Below are 18,089 nucleotides of genomic sequence, written 5' to 3' on the forward strand. Positions count from 1 at the left end.
TCCACCGTCCCTGGGATTCTCCAGGCAAGAACACTGGAGTGGGTTGCCATTTCTTTCTCCAGTGCATGAAAGTGAAAAGTGAAAGTGAAGTCGCTCAGTCGTGTCTGACTCTTAGCGACCCCATGGACTGCAGCCTACCAGGCTCCTCCATCCATGGGATTTTCCAGGCAAAAGTACTGGAGTGGGGTGCCATTGCCTAATAATAATTCAAAAAATTGTAAACAATTTTTTACAACTTTAAAAAATACAGAGGATATTTTTCTCTTTTATTTATTCTGTATCTTTAAGGTCCAGTATTGGCATATGCTAGCTACTCATAAAATACTGGTTGAATGAATGTATGACTTTCATAAGGTATGTTCCTAGATCCTATAACCCTTTGAAGTTATCTTTTTCTTGGTTAGCTGCTTATTTATTGTGTGTTCCTCCCACACACCCACCTGGTAAGAGCAGCATCTTGTCTGCCTTACTCATTTCTGTATCTCTGGAGTCTACAGAAGTTTTTGGCATATAGAGAAGTGGAGTTGGTAAGTCTGTGGTAAATGAATATTCAATTTTCAAAGATCTTAAAATCTAGAGTGGAGAGAAACATGGCTGTAACGAAGAACAAGCAAGAGACTGTGAAATCTCCGGAGAAACTGAGATCAGGAAGGGCAAGTCTCAACCATCAAGCCAGGAGTACTGAGGTTAGATATGTACTTTGAGATGAAATTCTCTTACCATTCCCAAGTGAGGGGGTCCTGTGGGTCCAGTGCAGAATCTAAAGAATTTAGCACATGGCAAAGAAGTTCTACTGGATATCCAGAAGATTACAAGCGATCAGTAAACACTTGTTGACTAATTGCTCGTCACATCTCTGGAAATAATCAGATTTAGGACAGAGACCTGGTCCACCGCTTTGATAGGTATTCGTACTACTGAACCACATTTCCCAGCATGCATCAGACTTAGGGAGGTCAAGTTTTTTTTTTTTTTCCAATGGACTACAACTCCCGGCATGCCGAGGCCTGGCGGAGCGGACTACACGACCCGACAAGCCAGGGCAAAGACTATCGGGAGGCGGGGCGGGGCGGGGCTGGTCGGATCTCTTGAGCCGGTTTGACGGAAGAAGCGGCGCGGCAGCGGTGGCTGCGGCGGCGGAGGAGGATGGAGGCGGTGGTGTTCGTCTTCTCTCTCCTCGACTGTTGCGCGCTCATCTTCCTTTCGGTGTACTTCGTATCCTTGCCTGAGACGGGCGGAGGCCGGCCTGGGGCCCTCCGTCCGAGGGACCGGGCTGGGGTTGGGCCCGTGTGGGGGCCAGGGCAGGGTCGAGGGAACGAGGGAGGCGGCCGGCGTCGGGCGCGGGTACCCTGGGTGCTGGCACTGCTGGAGGCGAGCCCGGGCTGGAGGAGGGACCCGGTGGCCCAACTCCGCCCCTCACCTGGGGGGTCCGAGCGGGCCTTACTCGAAGCGCCCGGGCCCGGCCTGCCCGCCGCTTCTGCTCCCCGCGACGCCCAGACCCGCTCTGCCATGCGCCAGCACTGGCACTTGGCTTTTCCTTGTGGCCCTCGGGGGAGAGGGTCGCGGTTTACTTCTTTTTTGGCCCTCGAGAGAGAAGGATCACGATTTGTCTTGCAGCTGCCCTGTGCCCGGGCCCTTCGCCTGATGTCCGGGGTCCGGAGAGCGAGGGCCCACGTCCCAGGGGCGGTCTCTCGTGGACGGTCCCGCGCTGAGCCAGGCGGAGACGATTTGGCGCCTCTTGTCATTCTTTGGGCAACTCCCCCGCTGCCTGCCCCTTTGTTCTCGCGGGTGTTGGAACTTGTAGGGAACCTTTCACATCCCCAAGTTGACTCATTTCAAAAGCGAGTGAAGTGTTTCTTTCACGATGCGGTTTTGTAGGGAGTGCTGGGAACGGTTTGTTTTAAAAAACCAGGTACAGCTGATTATTTCGTTGCCCTTGTTGGTTGCATATCTGTAAATTTCAATATCTATACACGTGATTTAATTCTCCGTTGTTTCTCAACTTTTAGTTTTCTCTGTCGGTGTGTGTTTAAAACTTCCGTATTTTGTATAGCCGTTCGCGCTATAGTATTCAAACTATTTTCCAGGCTAATAAATGGTCGTTGAACTCTAGAAAGCGTGTGGGGCTATCACTTTGCTCTTGAGGAAGCTTCTAGTCTTAGTTGTCACCCAGTGATGTAATGCACAATCAAATTTTAAGTAATTAAATTACTTAAAACTAAGAAAAAGCATGAGAAACTCTTCATTTTATTTTTTCCCCTTGGAAATTATATGCGTCTCTTTCTGGCAGAATTAAACTGTTTGCCAGAGCATTCTGGCATTAGGATGGTTGTACAGAGTATTTTTCAGTGTGGCTTTATAATTTATTACGGACTGGCAACCTGTCAAAGTGGGATGAGACAAAACTTGGAATCAAGACTCCTTGCTTAGCTAGTTATTTGCTATGCACATTGTTTCACCTCTCTAAGCCTCAGTTGTTGTTGTTTTTAATGGGAAATGTTTACTTTCTAGATAGATAGGTGCGTGCACCGTGGAGGTGTGCTAAGCATCTGGCAGCACAATGCCTGCCCCATAGCCAGTGCTTAGTAAATGTTGCTCTGCCTTCCTGCCTCACCCCTCACTGAACAGCAGTTTTTGCTTTAAGTGATGGTTTGTGATGAGGAGAACCCTGATTTTTTATTAGGCTTGGGGAACTTGAAAGTGCAGCATCCCTTAGGAAGTTTTTGGTGATCTACCTCTCCCGTGGCATAAGAAACTGGAGCTTAAGTTCAGAGAAATGAAACTTGGATTTCTTTTATTGCAGTTTGGAAAACTAGTCTTGATAATTTAAAATAACCTTGTCTAGGGAATTCCCTGGCAGTTCAGTGGTTAGAACTTAGTGCTCTCACTGCTGGTTTTAGCCCTGATCCTGCAAGCCAGGCAGCATAGCCAAAAAAAAAAAAAAAAAAAAAGCCTTGGCTTACACAAATTTATGTATATAGAAACATATTAGGTGGAGTTTTAGACTTAAACATTAAGGTATATTCAGGATGTGTTTTGATGAAATTCAGCATATTGTATTTTTGAATAGTTGTACAAGCTTAATAGTAGAGCCGAGAAGTAGAAAATCACCAGAGTATACATTTTGTAGGAATGAGAGTTTTCCTGGACTTTGAACCTAGAAGAAAACATGCAGAGAAGGAAAGGGGTGGATATTCAAAATTAGACAGTCGAGAGCAAAGGTGCAGAGACAGATGTGTTCATGGCATTTCTGGGTGATGGAGGAATAGGCCATCTGGAGCAAAAGGTTGATTTTTGGTGGCAGCCGAAGGTCAGGTTTGGAAAGGCTGGATTAGATTCAGTTTTGGAGGGTTTGACTGTTAAGGAGAAGGGCTTTCACTTTTATCCTCTAGGCAATAGTGAGCCATTGACAATTTTTTGACGTAAACCAAGTGGTGTGTTATGAAGATAAGTCTGCAGAGTAGGTTGGAAACAGGAAAGACTGGAAGGTAAGAAACCACTGGAGAACGGGTTCATTTGGATCTGAGTGGGGTGCTAATTGTGGGCTAATTGTGGGCAGGTGAAAGGAGGGATTAATGTGAGTGGTGTAAGAAAGAAATGATTGACAGAACTTGGTAACAGTTGATTCTGAGATAATGAAACAATCCAGAAACAGCTTTCCATATTTTGAGCCTGGACAAATAATGCTTACGTCATTGAGAGAAATAAAACAAATTGGAGGTGAAACAGTTTGGGGAGAAAGTGATGATTTTGATTTTAGCTGTGTTGAGGTAATAGGGGGGACTATCCATATGGAAATGTGTAGAATTTACTTGAGAGCATTTCTTTTTACCTATTTTATTGGACACTTTCAAACATAAAAGTAGTGTAATAGATCCCATGTTTCTGTTATTTCAGTGATTTTTCAACATTTTGCGATTTCTTTCTCATTTTTCTCTCAACTGTTGTGAGGAGGCTGTGGGAGCATTTTAAAGTAAATACACATTCAGTGGAAGACTTTTCCTTTTTTGTCTTTCTGTCCCTCAGATTTTTATTTGTGTGTCTATATTTTGTGTTAAGACCCATTTTTTCTGTAAGTCCAGTGTAATATATGTTTACTGTGGAAAGTTTGGTGATAGGGAAAAGTATTGGGAAAACAAACTATCTGTAATCCAACTTTCAAAGCATAAACACTGCTGACTTGCGACCATGCTGAATTTATAGTTTTGTGTCCTATTTTTTCATATCTTAGTTTTCAGATATTTTATGGATATATCATAAATAAACACTTTTTCTGCTGTTGGGAATTAAGGTTTATAACATTTAAACTGTTTATATGGGTCATATTTTCCATTTCTTGTAGCCACTGTTCGACACTTAAGGAATCCTGGTGGAATGTTCCGATATGGGTCACATTAGAATTGCACATAATAAGAGGATTATTTTGTGAAGAATAACTTGTTGAAAGAACATAAATGAGAAAATTTAGGTGTCTAATAAATGAGCTTTAAGGAAAGAACTTAATCTTTTCAAGTCAAATCCAAATCTGCCTTGCAACTGGGGTTGCTTTCTGAAACTTAAATAGTTATTATAAAAGAAATCTAATAATTCCTTATCTTGATCATCAGATAATTACATTGTCTGATTTAGAATGTGATTACATTAATGCTAGATCATGTTGCTCAAAATTAAACAAGGTAAGACATGTCTTTCCTCGTTTTTTGACCTTGAAGACAGTTCTCCATTTTCTGTGCTAGAGATTATTATATATAGTCAGCATATGTGTCTGTGGTATACACTGAGACGTTGGTGGAGCTCCTGTGCTTTGGAATATTTTTAGATCATGAAAGCATACCAGAAGACTTAACTTGAAATTTTGTTTCTTTACTCTTTTTCCTTGTCCCTTTGTCCATTACTCAGACTAGTAAAGGTTCATTATCAGGTAATTGTTTTTGCCTTCTGTGTGGAAACCCCCTCCTTCCTACTCATGGGAAAGAGCTCAGTCTGTCTTTTTTTAAATGAAAGATGACCTTTTTGTGGCTGGATGAGAAATTGAATTAGTTGATTTGTTTTCAGACCGTTTTATCTTTAGTATATAATCAAAATTTTATATTGGCAATAAAACTTTGAATTTTCCAGCTTCTCTAAGTATGAGGAAACCAGTTGGTCCTGATTCATTTTATGAGATGAGTAGGCAAAAGTTTTTTGGATATAAAAGTTCATGTAAAGGGGACTTCCCTGGCGGTCCAGTGGTTAAGACTGTGCTGTGCAGTGCGGCCAAAGAAAAACTTCATAAAATATTTATATATTCAATAAAGTACTTTTATTGTATATAAAAATACAGTGCTGAAAAAAAATACAATACTGAGAAACACGTTTTGGCTTGACCTAAAAATTCTCTTGGGTCTTTTCACATCTTCAGCCTACTTAGTTTCTCTGACCCATGAGGGAAATAGAGTTATACTTGAAAAGTTAAAATTTCTGGCAAACTATATTCCTCCTCTCCTGTCCTTCCCTTCCTTCTTTCCTTCCAATTTTCCAGACTATGGTTTAATACAAGGATAGATTTAAATAAAAGATTGTTTATCTGGTATGCTTTCAGAGTTCTTGTTTTTCCTCAAGATATAATTGAAATATAACATTCATTAGTTTCAGTCCTCCTCATCTTTATTTTTAATTTGTTTAGAATTTAAATTAATTAATTAAAAAAAATTAAAGTCCTCCTGTGTGCCAGGCAGGGTCTTCCCCCTTGTTAAAAAATTGAAGTATGGTTGAATAGGCCTTCTCATCTTTAGAAGAATAATTTTTTACTGAGAGAAAAATCCATCTCATATATGTATATGTGTATGTGTGTTTCATATTTCTTGCTTACTCAGTATTTTCGGTGGATATTTTGTGGGCTTTCTTTTACAAAAATAAAAATTTAAATACAAAGAAAAGATTACCTGGGTTCTTCTATTGAGACAGTAAGTCCTTCAATTTGAAGTGTTTTTTTTTTTAATGTTTGTTTTTGCGAAAGTTATACTTGCACACAACTGAAGTTAGAGTATTAGAAGCTCACAGTGAAAGCAGCAGGCCCCTCCTCACCCTTTAAAATCATATCTGTTTTGCCTTTGAGGGGCAACTGATTTCAACACTTGAACTGTTAATTTTTTTCTGATATTTACATTCATATTTCTCTATGTGCATACAATGCTCTTTCTTTCTTTTTTTTTTTTGTACTCTACTGCATGGGTTGCAGGATCTCACTTCCCCTACCAGGAATTGAACCCAGGCAGTGAAAGCCCAGAATCCTAACCACTAGGCTGCCAGGGAACTCCCACTACTTCTTGATTTATCAGTTTTTCACATTATCTATCGACTTCTGAGTCAATATGGTAGATTTTGTTCATAGGTACCAACTTCTAAACATCACTCCTGTTTTTCTATTTTTGTTTGCAGGTAAGTTCATATTTAATGTTTATATCATGATGTACTATTATGATTTTTTTTATTGCTGAGCCTTATGGCAGACGGTGATCATATTTTTCTAATTTTTTTTTTTTTTGGATAGCTTGTCTTTTCAGATAACATCTTTAAAGTCTTTCAGTACTATTTTCTACATGGCTCAAACATAAAATAACCTATCAGTTGTATTTTTCCAGGTGACATTTCTCCTCAAGACCTCCATCCTCTTGCTATAGTCTGGAGCAGTTGCTCTTAGACCTTTTCACAGCTTCCATCTTGGGACTCCTGGTTGGATCTCCCGATTCTTGGAAATCATGTCTTCTTTTCTCTTGGCTTACTACCTCATTTTGCTGGAGTAGCTTCTTGAGATTCGGTACATGGGAATTAAATTTTTTGAGACCTTATATGTTTAAAAATGTCTAATCGTTTCCCTTGATTGACAGTTTCTCTGAGTATAGAATTCTAGGTTAGAAAAGACTTCTTTTTTTTTTCAGAGTTTGCTTGATCAATGTCTTTTAACTTCCAGTGTTGATGAAGTTGGGAAATCTGGTGCATTTTGATTTCTTGTCCTTTGGATGGAATCTCTCTCTCCCCTTTCCCCCCACCCCCACCTCCATCCTTCCCAGAAGCTTTAGAATCTTTTCTTTATCCTTGGTGTTTTTTCTTTATTTATTTATGGTAATCCTCAGTGTTTGGGAATTTTGCAGGCTTCTGAGAGGTTCCTTCAGTCTGGTAAATTTTCTTCTTTCTCTGATAATGTCGTCCCTCTCTATTTTCTCTCTTCTCTTTCAGCAACTTGGATTTGCTGGATGTTTTTCTGCTGGGTTGATCTGCCAATTCTTTTTTCTTATTCTTGTCCCTTTACTTTTTTTTCTACCTTCTTGTAAGATTTGCTGTTTTATCTTCTGAATTTTCTAGTATGTATATAGTTTATGTTGAACTTCTAATTTCTAAGAGCTTTTTGTTCTCTTGGTTCATACTTGACTCTTTATCTCTCTGGGATATTGATTATAGTAGTTTTTGAAATTTCCTTCTACTTCCTACATTATATCTGTTTTTTCCAAGTTCCTTTCTCTTTCTTTTTCCCCCTTATTTCATACTGAGGGCTTTCCTCAATTTCTGATACGTGGCTGTCTGGTCATACTTAATGATAAAACACTAAAATACTCATTGGAAGCTCATTGGGTGGTACAGGCTATTGACTGATAGGTGGACTTCACTGAGGGTGATTGGTTTCTGCCTTTTTTGGGGGTACCTGAAATGGCAGTTTTTGTAGCTGTTTTCTCTTGTGCCATTAAGGCCCTCCAGAGAAGGATCCTCCAAACTCTTGCCTGGGTGATAACAAACCTTGAGCTAGCATTCTGAGAACAAGTTAGGGGAAGAACACATTGTTAATGAGGGAAGAGAACACAGGACTTGGCTGAAAGTCAGTAAACCAATATACCAGTATAATAAGGTCAAGTGTCACTTCCTGAAACTTTTGTTTTAGGTTTGTGTTTATGTAAAACAAAGTGCAGCCCATAGTAAGAAGTTCAGTTTGAAAGCTACTGCTGCGTGGGTCTGATAACATGGAGGGGAGGAGTAGTACCATCAGCTAACATTTATTGAGTGCTTGCTTTGCATGTGGCTTATGTATGTTATTTGGTCTAATTCTCAATAACAACCTCTTGAGGTGTAAGTATTATTATCTCCATTTTACAGATGAGGAAATCATGATTTAGAGAGGGTAGGTAGCTTCCTAAGATTGCACAGCTAATAGGATAGAGCATGGGTTTTACTCCAGGTTTATTTGACTTTGCAGGTTACACATACTGTGTGTATGTGTTAGTAGCTCAGTCGTGTTCCACTCTTTTGAGACCCATGGACTGTAGTTCTCCAGGCTCTTCTGTCCATGGAATTCTCCAGGCAAGAACACTGGAGTTGGTTGCCATTATAGCATTATGTTAAATTGGTTACACTTTAAAAATAATTTACATATTAAATTTCCTTGTTGATTGCAAATTAGGTTTAAGGCCCAGAAAATCCCTTCTTCTTTGTTTATTTAAAAAAAAAAAAAAAGTAGCCAAAAAATACTATCTGAGGGAATAAATTCCCTGGTGGTCCAGTGGTTAGGACTCTGCACTTTTCACTGCAAAGGTGAGAGTTTAATCCCTGGTTGCACAACTAAGATTCCACAACCCTCCCAGCAGTGGGCCCCCAACCCCCACCCGCAAATGTATCTGAAATCTAAATGCAGGAGACCTGGGGCCAGTGAGTCTGAGCCTCTGTTACATGGGTTGCCCTGCCACTGTGTAGTTGTGTGACCTTGGGCAAGTTACTTAATCTCTCTTGAGTTTTATTTTCCTCCTTTCTGCAAGTTGGGAGTGCCAGTTTCTGGCTCCATAAATACTAGGTGTTAACTTCCATGAAAAGAAAAGTCTTTAAAAAAAACAAAAGAAAAGAAGAAACATTTTCTACTCATAGGAGGGGAAGACTATTGGTGAATTGAGAGCCTGACACAGTAGCTCTTGATACATGAGAACTAGAATATTACACAATAAAGAGCATAGATAAGGGCATTGGGTGCTATAAAAGCAATAGTCTGGGATTCTTTTATCCTGGTCCTTTATCATATTTGTTCAACTTTGAACTGATATTGTAAGCTGTTAAAGTACTGTGTTTTTTTTTTTTGGTAAATGTGAGATTATTTTCCCCAGGGTTCTGGAGCTTGGAAATGTATAGATAGATACTCTGACTTGAAAGGCAGCATGAATGTGGATATAAACCATCCCAAATTAGAGTAAGAGATTTTAGCACAGATATTGGAAAAGAGAGTAAATAATATTCTGTTTTTTCTCTAGTTGTCATTCATACCTGCTTAGTGAATGAATCTGAACCTATGCTTAGGATAAAATGTAATTAAAGTTTAAGTGCATTATTTTTAAGCTGTGTCCTGATATATTTGCAAGGGGTAAGCAATGATAGCAGTATGCAAATCTGGGACATCTGAGTCTAAAAATAATCTTGAAAAACTAGCTTGGAAGATATACTCCTTTGATTTAGCTTCAAGTAACATGTACATTTAGGAAGAACACAGCATGAGATGTGATAACTGTGTTCTTCCCTTGCAGTGGGTAATTCCAGAATTGGTTGGCCATACTCTTGTCACTGTACTAATGCTCATCTCATTGCACTGGTTCATCTTCCTTCTCAACTTGCCTGTTGCTGCCTGGAATATATATCGGTGAGTACGTTCTGTTTATTGTTTTGTTTAGAGAAAAAAATTTAAGATTTGACAGCTTTCTTTTCTCCAATAAAACATGCTACTCATAAATGATAGCAAAACGCGTCATTAAATGAGCATACATTTTTATTCACTTTGGTATATTGGGCAAGTAGCAATTTGCATGGCTCAGTCTTGTAGTAAAAACACAAATTTACATGTGTAAGTTAAAAAAATATTTAATGTTGTAATGTCTAAAGACTTGTGAGTTGTTTTTTCCTTATCTACCTTTTTTCTTTATGAATAATGAAAAACCTGAGAATATAAGGTCTTTATTATTTATATCTGCAGTTTTTAATTATAGTGTACATGAAATGCTCTGAAGAAAATTTCATTTTAAATTTTGCATGCTAAATAATGTAAAAATGTTATCCAGATATTCATTTGGGCTACTAGGATTTGAGGGAGAATTTAAGATTTGTGGACCTCAGAGAGCCATTTGCATTTCTCAGAAGCCATAATTGAGAAACCTAATGGTGAGAAACCCAAGGTTGGACTAGAAGAGGCTTGGACATGAGAGAAGGAAGAGGTCATAAACGGTACTAGGTTAGGACATGCATGTTGTGCAGATGGTACAGTGTGAATGCTGAAGCTCAGATGCTTAAACTCAGTGATGCTCTCAAAATTACCCAGTTTTCTTACTTGTAAAAGGAATCATTGAGGAAGATTATCATTTGTAATACTGTGTACATAGCGGTATTCCATAAATATGAAGTGTTGTATGTTATCAGGAGCCCCATAGACTTCACAGTATGTTAAATGCAGTGTCTTCAAGATGTTTTAAGTTTGAGTCTGAGTCTGTGGGAACACTGAATTGAATTGGTCTGGTTTGGGGACTAAGTGTGTGCTTTCCATGGCCTTTATCTTCTGTACCAACTTTGTAGCCCTATTCTCCTCCCCCCACTGTGGTCATACCTCCATCACTATAAAAAGTACAGTTCTTATTTGTCAAAACAGTATTTAATTTAATATTTAGATGTAAATTAAATTAAATCTAAATAAAATTTATATTTTAATTAAATCTAATCTTTTTTTGAGTCATGTAATGTTAGGTACTGCGTTTGTGTCTGAACTATCCATTTATAGTCTTCACTGAAGAAGAGTTTTACCACAGTAGCATTTATTCTAAATAATTCTGTCTTCTTGAAATTGGTCTTTTATGGTAAGTATTGTTTATTTACCCTGCAGATTGAGACACATCTATTGATCAGCAGGAGCATCACATATGAGTGTTCTATTCTGGGTTTCCCAGGTTGCATTAGTGGTAAAGAATCTGCCTGTGCAGGAGATGTAAGAGATGTGGGTTCTCTCCCTGGGTCAGAAAGATTCCCTGGAATAGGAAATGGCAACCCACTGTAGTATTCTTACCTGGGGAATCCCATGGATAGAGGAGCCTGGTGGGCTAGTCCATAGGGTCACAAAGAGTTGGTCATGACTGAAGTGGCTTAGCGTACATTCTGGATGTAGAATCTCTGTTTTTAGTGTCATCTGTGAAATGGGAATAATGTTTGACACTACTCTTCCTTATAAACACGTTGTGAAGGTGAAGGGAATTGCATTAATTAATTTAGAACTTTGTAGATGAAGAAGTTTCTAAGAACTTGATCAAGTTGGTTTGGTCTTTGCAGCTCCTTTCACTTGTCTCAAGGAAGATGGCTATAGATACTACTGATTCAGTAGTTTTCTACAAAAAATGAGTAAAAGGGTCTTAGTACATAAAATATCCTTTTCTAGAATATTAGTGGATTTGTTTCAGAGGGCAGAAATTATACCAAAAATTAATAGTAGTGTATCCTTCAAAGGAAAACTTAAGTCATGACCTGTGATATCATTATACCCTGTCAGTATATGGTCTGAATATGACTGATTCATTTTTAAAGTTTGATTATTACTGGTTACTTATTTTTCAGTGTTTATGCTGATGGTTTGATTTTCTTTCTAATGTATGTACGTCCTTTAATTTATCAGGTACATTATGGTGCCAAGTGGTAACATGGGAGTATTTGATCCAACAGAAATACACAACCGAGGGCAGCTGAAGTCACACATGAAAGAAGCCATGATCAAACTTGGCTTCCACCTGCTCTGTTTCTTCATGTATCTCTACAGGTGAGTTTACAGTCCTCTTGGCATTTCCCCGGATGCCATGCCTGCTTTTGATGGGTGAGATATTACTATTCTGTGAGATTTTATTTGGACATTGCAAAACTTTTGGGAGTTATGTTTCTTGTGACTTAGGTAGATTTTTTTTATGTCATGTCATTGAATCAGCATTCTGTCTGACCTGCAGTAGAGTTACTCCATGTTATTAGTTACTCCTTAGCTGTGGAGGCTGTCCACAGGCTTAAAACGGTCTTTGCTCTTCTTTCCCTGCCCTAGTGTCCAGTTATGAGGTCTTACTGCCTGTTTTAAGCATTTCTAAATGTACTCCCAGAGACTTTCCCACTCATGGGTCTTCTGGGAGTCAGACCACTGACAGCAGTTCTCAACAACTTTTATCCATACTGGGCTGAGCTTTTTGGTGTTAGGGAATTTAGATGTGATGGCCTTCTCTCCAAGATGCAAGTGGTCTGTTCTGGTAAGATAGCATCAGTCTTCCAGTTAGATTGGAAGTAAGAATTAATATGAAGGATTAGCTGTCAGATACTGCAAGCCTTATGCTATCCTGTTTTAAAATTAAATTTATTACCTAAAGTTTTAGAGATAATATGCCACTTCTTTCCTTACCCATTATAGATCCATAGGATAGACCAAAAAATAGAAAAAAAATTGTCATGCGTGTGTATGATTTGGTTAAGCCTTTAAGAAGCTAGCAGTCAAGGCTTAACTTTTGTATCCAAGCGTAATTATATCATATTTGTTTTCCTGAGGTAAATTTTAATTTTCACATGGGCATAAGACTAGTGGGAAAAAACTTATACTGAATTAAACTCCTGTCACTCAGAAGAGTCCTAATAATTAGAAATTGTACATAGATAAGAATTTCTAAAAATTGCTATTTTCTGAAATAGCTTAGAAGTCAGAGCCATTTTAGCCTCTGCCTGAAAAAGCAGGCTTCCTAAAATTCTTTTGCTGTGCTGATTCCACCCACTAGCATAAATTAGGTTGAAATTAGAGTTTAGGTGGTTTCCTTTTTACTATTTATTTTATTTGCTTTCCTATATTTAAAAAAATAGGACCAAAAAAGCACAGTAGTATCAGTTTCTGGTTCTCATACCCTAACTTATTGCTCATGTGTTTAATTTTTAATCCTAGCATTAAAGATGCAAAGATCCTAGCATAAAGAATAAAGAGCAAAGAAGTTTAATACTAAGAATACAGTGATACATCTATTCTCATTTTTATTACTTTTAAAGTCAAACCATATGAAGGTATCATTACCATCATATATGTTCCCTTCTCTTTGTCAGAGGCAAAAAGCCAAGGTGGTTATCCTTTCTTCATCCTCCTCTCCCCTCCAGGTTTTATGTTTTTGGAGAGTAAACTAGAGTGGATGCCTCCTGAGTCTTGATAACATGAGCTTCTGGAGACATCTAGGGGCACAGCCAGTGTAGGTACACTTCCGGGTGTAAACAGGATTAGGGAACAGTATCTTGCTTAGTAGAAAAAGTCTTAGGATTTTAAAATTGACAAGACTTTCTTAGTTCCTAGCTATTGAATTTAAAGAGATGGGAAGATGTACTGAAGACTGGGGATTGGAAGAATCAGAAAGCAGTTGAGGGCAGGTTTAAGGAAGGGTCCTTTACAATGAAATAATAGATAGGCAACCTATAAAACTGGTTTGACTGAGGAGCTGCATTCTTCACTGAATGCGTCCTTTTTCTTTCTTTCCCCTTCCCTTCTTAGCTTATCATTTTTAGCCATGGTGCTATTGCCTTATTCCTTGGCATTTCCCTGTAGCCCAGGGATTCAGGATGGAAGAGTAATTTTCTCTTAGCTTTTGGTTGTTGTCTTTAAAAAGTATGTATAATTCTGAATCACCAATTTCTAATGTAGGGATTTATGCTGCTCCTTCTGGATCGCCTGCCACCACTTGCATGGTGCGTTGCACCAGGGCACTTTGTGGACACTTGGGGTTTGTTAGAATTAAAGGGAAAAAATGCCCATCTTCTATAGAGATTGGTGGAATCTATGCCTTTGGAGTTTGTTGGGTACTAATCTGGTGGAAGCTACTACTTCCTTATGGTGTGACCCAGGGCAAGTTTCTTACCCTCTCTGTGCCTCAGTTTCTTCATCTGAAAATGAGATAATAATAGTATCTGCCTCATGGGATTATGATACAGATTAAATGAGATAATGCACATAAAGCACTCTGGTTTTTGCTGACCTCTAGTAAACTCTAAAAAACACATTAAAAAATATTAGTTACTACCATTAATTTGTGCTATGCAGTGCTTACTCTTAGTTTTGTTAAATTTGGACAACTAATCACTTTTAGCAGTAGTAATGTAAGGGTATTTCTGTGTTTTTTAGTCATTTGATCTCAGAGCAAGGCTGATTCCTGTTAAAAATGATAGTCTTGTTACTCTTGTTAAATGTGATGGTTTTAATGGAGCATTTATTGAGTGATCACCACGTCAGACACTGCATTTGATACAGAGGAGCAGCACAGAATCCCTGTGTCGGAGTTGGGACCCTGCTGATGGCAGTATGTGGGTGTCACCTGGAAAATGAAAGTGGACAGGAGCTGAGGCATGCAGAGGCGATGGAGCTCTGGAAGGAGGCCTGGCCACTGCTGGGGGCTGAGAGGCCGGCTTCCCAGAGGAGGTGCCAAAGCTGGGGGTCATGAAGCCTGAGAGTAATGTAGGGTGTGAGAGGAGGGGTTCCAGGAGTAGGAACAACATGTGCAGAGACCTCCATAGAGAATTAAAGTTTGTTCCTTGGATATAGCCTGTTTTTCCTCAACTATAGTCCAACGTTGGTTTTAAGTTATACTCCCCACCCTCGCCTCTACCCCAGGTTTCTTTCTTTCCTTCCTTCCTTCTTTCTTGAAACATAAGAGCCTCTTGGTGCCCCAATATAGATCTTCTTCCCTTTAGGTATTGCTTTTTGCCCAAATGAGTGTCACCTGGTGAGCCTTAGGGCTGCAGGTCTGTACAGAACAGACTCTGTAGGAACATGCCTAAGGAAATGTTAGTAACATGACTTTCTTCTCTCCACAGTATGATTTTAGCTTTGATAAATGACTGAAGCTGGAGCAGCCGTGGTTGAAGTCAGCCTACACTACAGTGCACAGTTGAGGAGCCAGAGACTACTTAAATCGTCCTTAGAACCGTGACCATAGCAGTATATTTTTTCCTCTTTGAACAAAAAATATTTTTGCTGTATTTTTACCATATAAAGTATTTAAAAAACATTAATTGAGTTTTTGTAGCTTTCTGGTTCTCAACTTTAGCCTGAACCCCCAACATGTGAAGGTGTGTTTCATCATCTGTGTATACAAGACAGTTATTTGTATGTAGGAAGAGGACTCATTCCAGCCTTGCATGCCAAAGAGTAAAGGACATGCTGTAAACGGAAAGTGTAATAGATAAGCAAGGTGGCTCTTCAGGTCAGGAGTACAAAACCATACTGTTGTTAGCCTGGGCAAAGGAAGAAAGAAACTAAACTACCCTTTTGCCTATATTGTGGCAGCTTCCTGTATTTCACATGGTTTACAAATTTATGGGACTGTAAGCCAAATATCTTTTCATAAGAATGTTAAAAATGACATTTCAAAAAAAAAAAAATTTCTTTGCTGAATTTGTGAAGCCTTATAAGCCATTACAGGTACAATGTAATTCCTGCCTATAGAAAGGAAAATAAGCCAAAACAAATTTTATCAAGAGCTTTCATTTAAAAGCCACTGCCTCCACAATCACCCTTGAACACATACACTCTCACTGGCTCTTGCTGGATCTTGGTTTTGTATTCTAATTGATCTAATTATATTTGATCTCTCGGGTATGTCTTTTAATGGGTTTGGAGAGGTGATTTGGTAAAAGATGCTCATCAGGTTAGATGCAGGAGTAGCTGGTCATTCGATGTCAGTGAAATTGATCCTGTCGCCAGTCTGCTTGGTGCCTGACTGATACTTCTGTCCTGCTGCACTGACCGCTTTGTCCATGTCATGGCATAGCAATATCTAACCAAACTCGGTTCCTTGGAGTATTTGTCAATTCTTGCAGTTGTTGAGAGAAGTTAACCTCTTAGGTTCTGTTTGCCAGGTGAAGTGAACCTAGCATTTTATTCTCAGTTCTCCTTTGTGTTTTAATGTCTCTTAGGCACTGGTATTTAGGCGAAACATAGCTGTGTTTTATGACAGAGTCCAAAGAGATTCTTTAGTCTGTGGAGGCAGAATTGGTTAGCCAGATAAGTTGTATGGTCACCAAATATCAAATGTTGCATGTCTTTTCAGCCTTGGACTAGGCCTTGGCTTGGCAGAAGCCAGAGAGCCACTAAGCAAAACTCTCTTTATGGACAGACCCACATTTTGAGGATGGTGGTATGCCCTGTCCACACGTGAAAGGAAGGGTGAAATGGCAGCAAAGTAAACTTGGTTCTTTTGGTCTGCAAGTCTCAGAATTTGCTCCTTGGGGTTATCTTGTATTTCTTCCAGGCAAAGAGCCAAGGAGCTGTAACACAGAAGTTAGTGTGTTTGCATCCCTCTTACCTTTTCTTTCTTAGGCACCTTCCTCTGTTTAAAAAAAAACTCACTTAACTGGCTGTATCCCTAACTTCCAGTGCCTTTAAATGTTCTGCTCAAGCTTTTAAAGCAGTGAAGGTGTTGGAAAATTTTAGAACTGAGAGATAAATAAGCTACTTCAGGAAGCTCAAAGGTAGTGGAGGACTGTTGAACAAAATGTTTTACCTTCTCATTCAAATATTCTTTTTTAAAAAATGCCAATATTCACAATGTTGTGTTAGTTTCATATCTATAGCAGTGATTCAATCTTTATTTTATTCCATTATAGTTTGTTACAAGGTATTGAATATATCAAGTATTCCCAGTAACCAAAATAGAAACTCCATGTAGTTGAGAGCATCTGGCTGTCAGTTTGCATGTCGTCGGGCACAGAGCAGAGGCTGAGCAGATCAGAAAGTTGCCTTGTTTACAACAAGACAGGAGCTCTTTACTTCTGAAACATTAACTGTGGCTAAAAGCAAAACCACCTTTCTTCTATTGCTTGTCTGTATCAAAGCCAGGAAAGGGGGTGACTCTAGTTTTGTATGTTTTAGGGGCTCTTCTACAAATGATGAAAAGAGGAAAAGAGCAGTGACTTTTAAGAGCTGTGGTTAAGATGCTAAAGATTACTTTTTATGCTTTTATGTGACTGGAGAGTTGCAGAGGCCTTTAGAAATCCTTTGGTCTAAGTTCATCTTAGCGATAGAGAGCAGAGCCCCGGGGACTGCATCTGGAATCCTGATGGTTAGGCTAGTGTTCTCTCTCTCCTGTCATTCCTCTTCCCTGTCTGTGAAGACAGTACCCAGGGCCCAGCCAGTGAAGGCTGCAATGGCGTGCTCCTGGGTGCAAAATACTTTTATCTGTGTGTTCTGTCCTTTTCCTTCCCTCCCTTCAGTGGTAGCAGGTGCCCTTACTGATCATGGGACTCTCAGCTAAGAGAGCTGAAGAAAGATCTAAGGTACAGCTTGGTTTTTCAAAGCCTGACAGCCACCTTTTCATGCCACACAGATGACAAAGGAATAATATTGTCCAAATCTGCTTCCCCACACCTGAACTTTGAGAGATAAGAAAGCTCCCCAATGGAACTTTTTCTTCTGTGCTCTCACCACTTTCTATCTGGTATTATGGTCATTTATATGCAATTCATCTCTCCTCCTAGACTGTACACTCCTGGAGGGCAGAGTATATTCTTATTCATGTTTGTATCTTCTTCCTGTTGCTCCTGGCACCTAATACAGTGCCTTGCACACAGAAACAATAAATGATTGTTGAATGAATGAATAAATCTGACATAGAAGAAGGGGGATGGACTAAGGAAGTAGACAGTTCTGGGTTCAGATTTTCAATCCCTGCATCTTCCAGTTAAAGTTAACCTCAAGCCTCAAGTTTCCTCATGTGCAAATTAAAGATGATACTACTTATAAGAAAAAAAAAAAAGGTAAATCTGATTGTGTTGTTCTATTGCTCTTTCAGCTTGCAGTCTTAACTGATGTCCTTTACGTCAGAGAAGTCAGAAGTAATGGAGCAACATAATCAAAGTCTACCGTCGGTTTTCGAGGCAGTCACATTATGGAATGTTCTAAGACATGCTAGGTTAGGAAAGGAAACAGCTGTATTTGGTGCACTTGAGACTTGTGAACTTTACTCACAAGTAATATTTTGTCAGTAATTGTGATAAGAATTATTATGTACTAGGTATAATTATTCTCAAATGTAAATAAAATTGTTCTAATATAT

At 39.1% G+C, this 18,089-nt stretch overlaps 1 protein-coding gene across 4 annotated transcripts; it reads left to right on the forward strand.

Moving 5' to 3' along the window:
• The first annotated feature begins 1,057 nt into the window (after positions 1 to 1,057).
• On the forward strand, positions 1,058 to 18,089 carry CNIH4 (cornichon family AMPA receptor auxiliary protein 4). Of its 4 annotated transcripts, none has more exons than XM_055581979.1 (5): positions 1,058 to 1,215; positions 4,608 to 4,676; positions 9,537 to 9,649; positions 11,657 to 11,797; positions 17,826 to 18,089. In XM_055581979.1, exons 1-5 carry the CDS (start codon positions 1,147 to 1,149, stop codon positions 17,836 to 17,838), a joined length of 405 nt encoding a protein of 134 aa, XP_055437954.1. In that variant the 5' UTR covers positions 1,058 to 1,146; the 3' UTR covers positions 17,839 to 18,089. The 4 variants fall into 4 exon arrangements, with proteins under 4 accessions (XP_055437954.1, XP_055437953.1, XP_055437955.1 ...); XM_055581978.1 differs by lacking the exon at positions 17,826 to 18,089 and adding an exon at positions 14,851 to 15,044; XM_055581980.1 differs by lacking the exons at positions 4,608 to 4,676; positions 17,826 to 18,089 and adding exons at positions 3,433 to 3,488; positions 14,851 to 15,044 and having other exon boundaries at positions 1,118 to 1,215.

This window comes from Bubalus kerabau, chromosome 5 (genome assembly GCF_029407905.1).
Source record: "Bubalus kerabau isolate K-KA32 ecotype Philippines breed swamp buffalo chromosome 5, PCC_UOA_SB_1v2, whole genome shotgun sequence".
Classification (NCBI taxonomy): Eukaryota; Metazoa; Chordata; class Mammalia; order Artiodactyla; family Bovidae; genus Bubalus; species Bubalus kerabau.

Bases quoted from the DNA above. Each gene is read 5' to 3' on its own strand.
- CNIH4 (XM_055581978.1), top strand. From the start codon at position 1,147: ATGGAGGCGGTGGTGTTCGTCTTCTCTCTCCTCGACTGTTGCGCGCTC. The intron at 1,216-4,607 runs GTATCCTTGCCT...CTTGATCATCAG, and splicing joins TCTTCCTTTCGGTGTACTTC to ATAATTACATTGTCTGATTT. The intron at 4,677-9,536 runs GTAAGACATGTC...CTTCCCTTGCAG, and splicing joins GTTGCTCAAAATTAAACAAG to TGGGTAATTCCAGAATTGGT.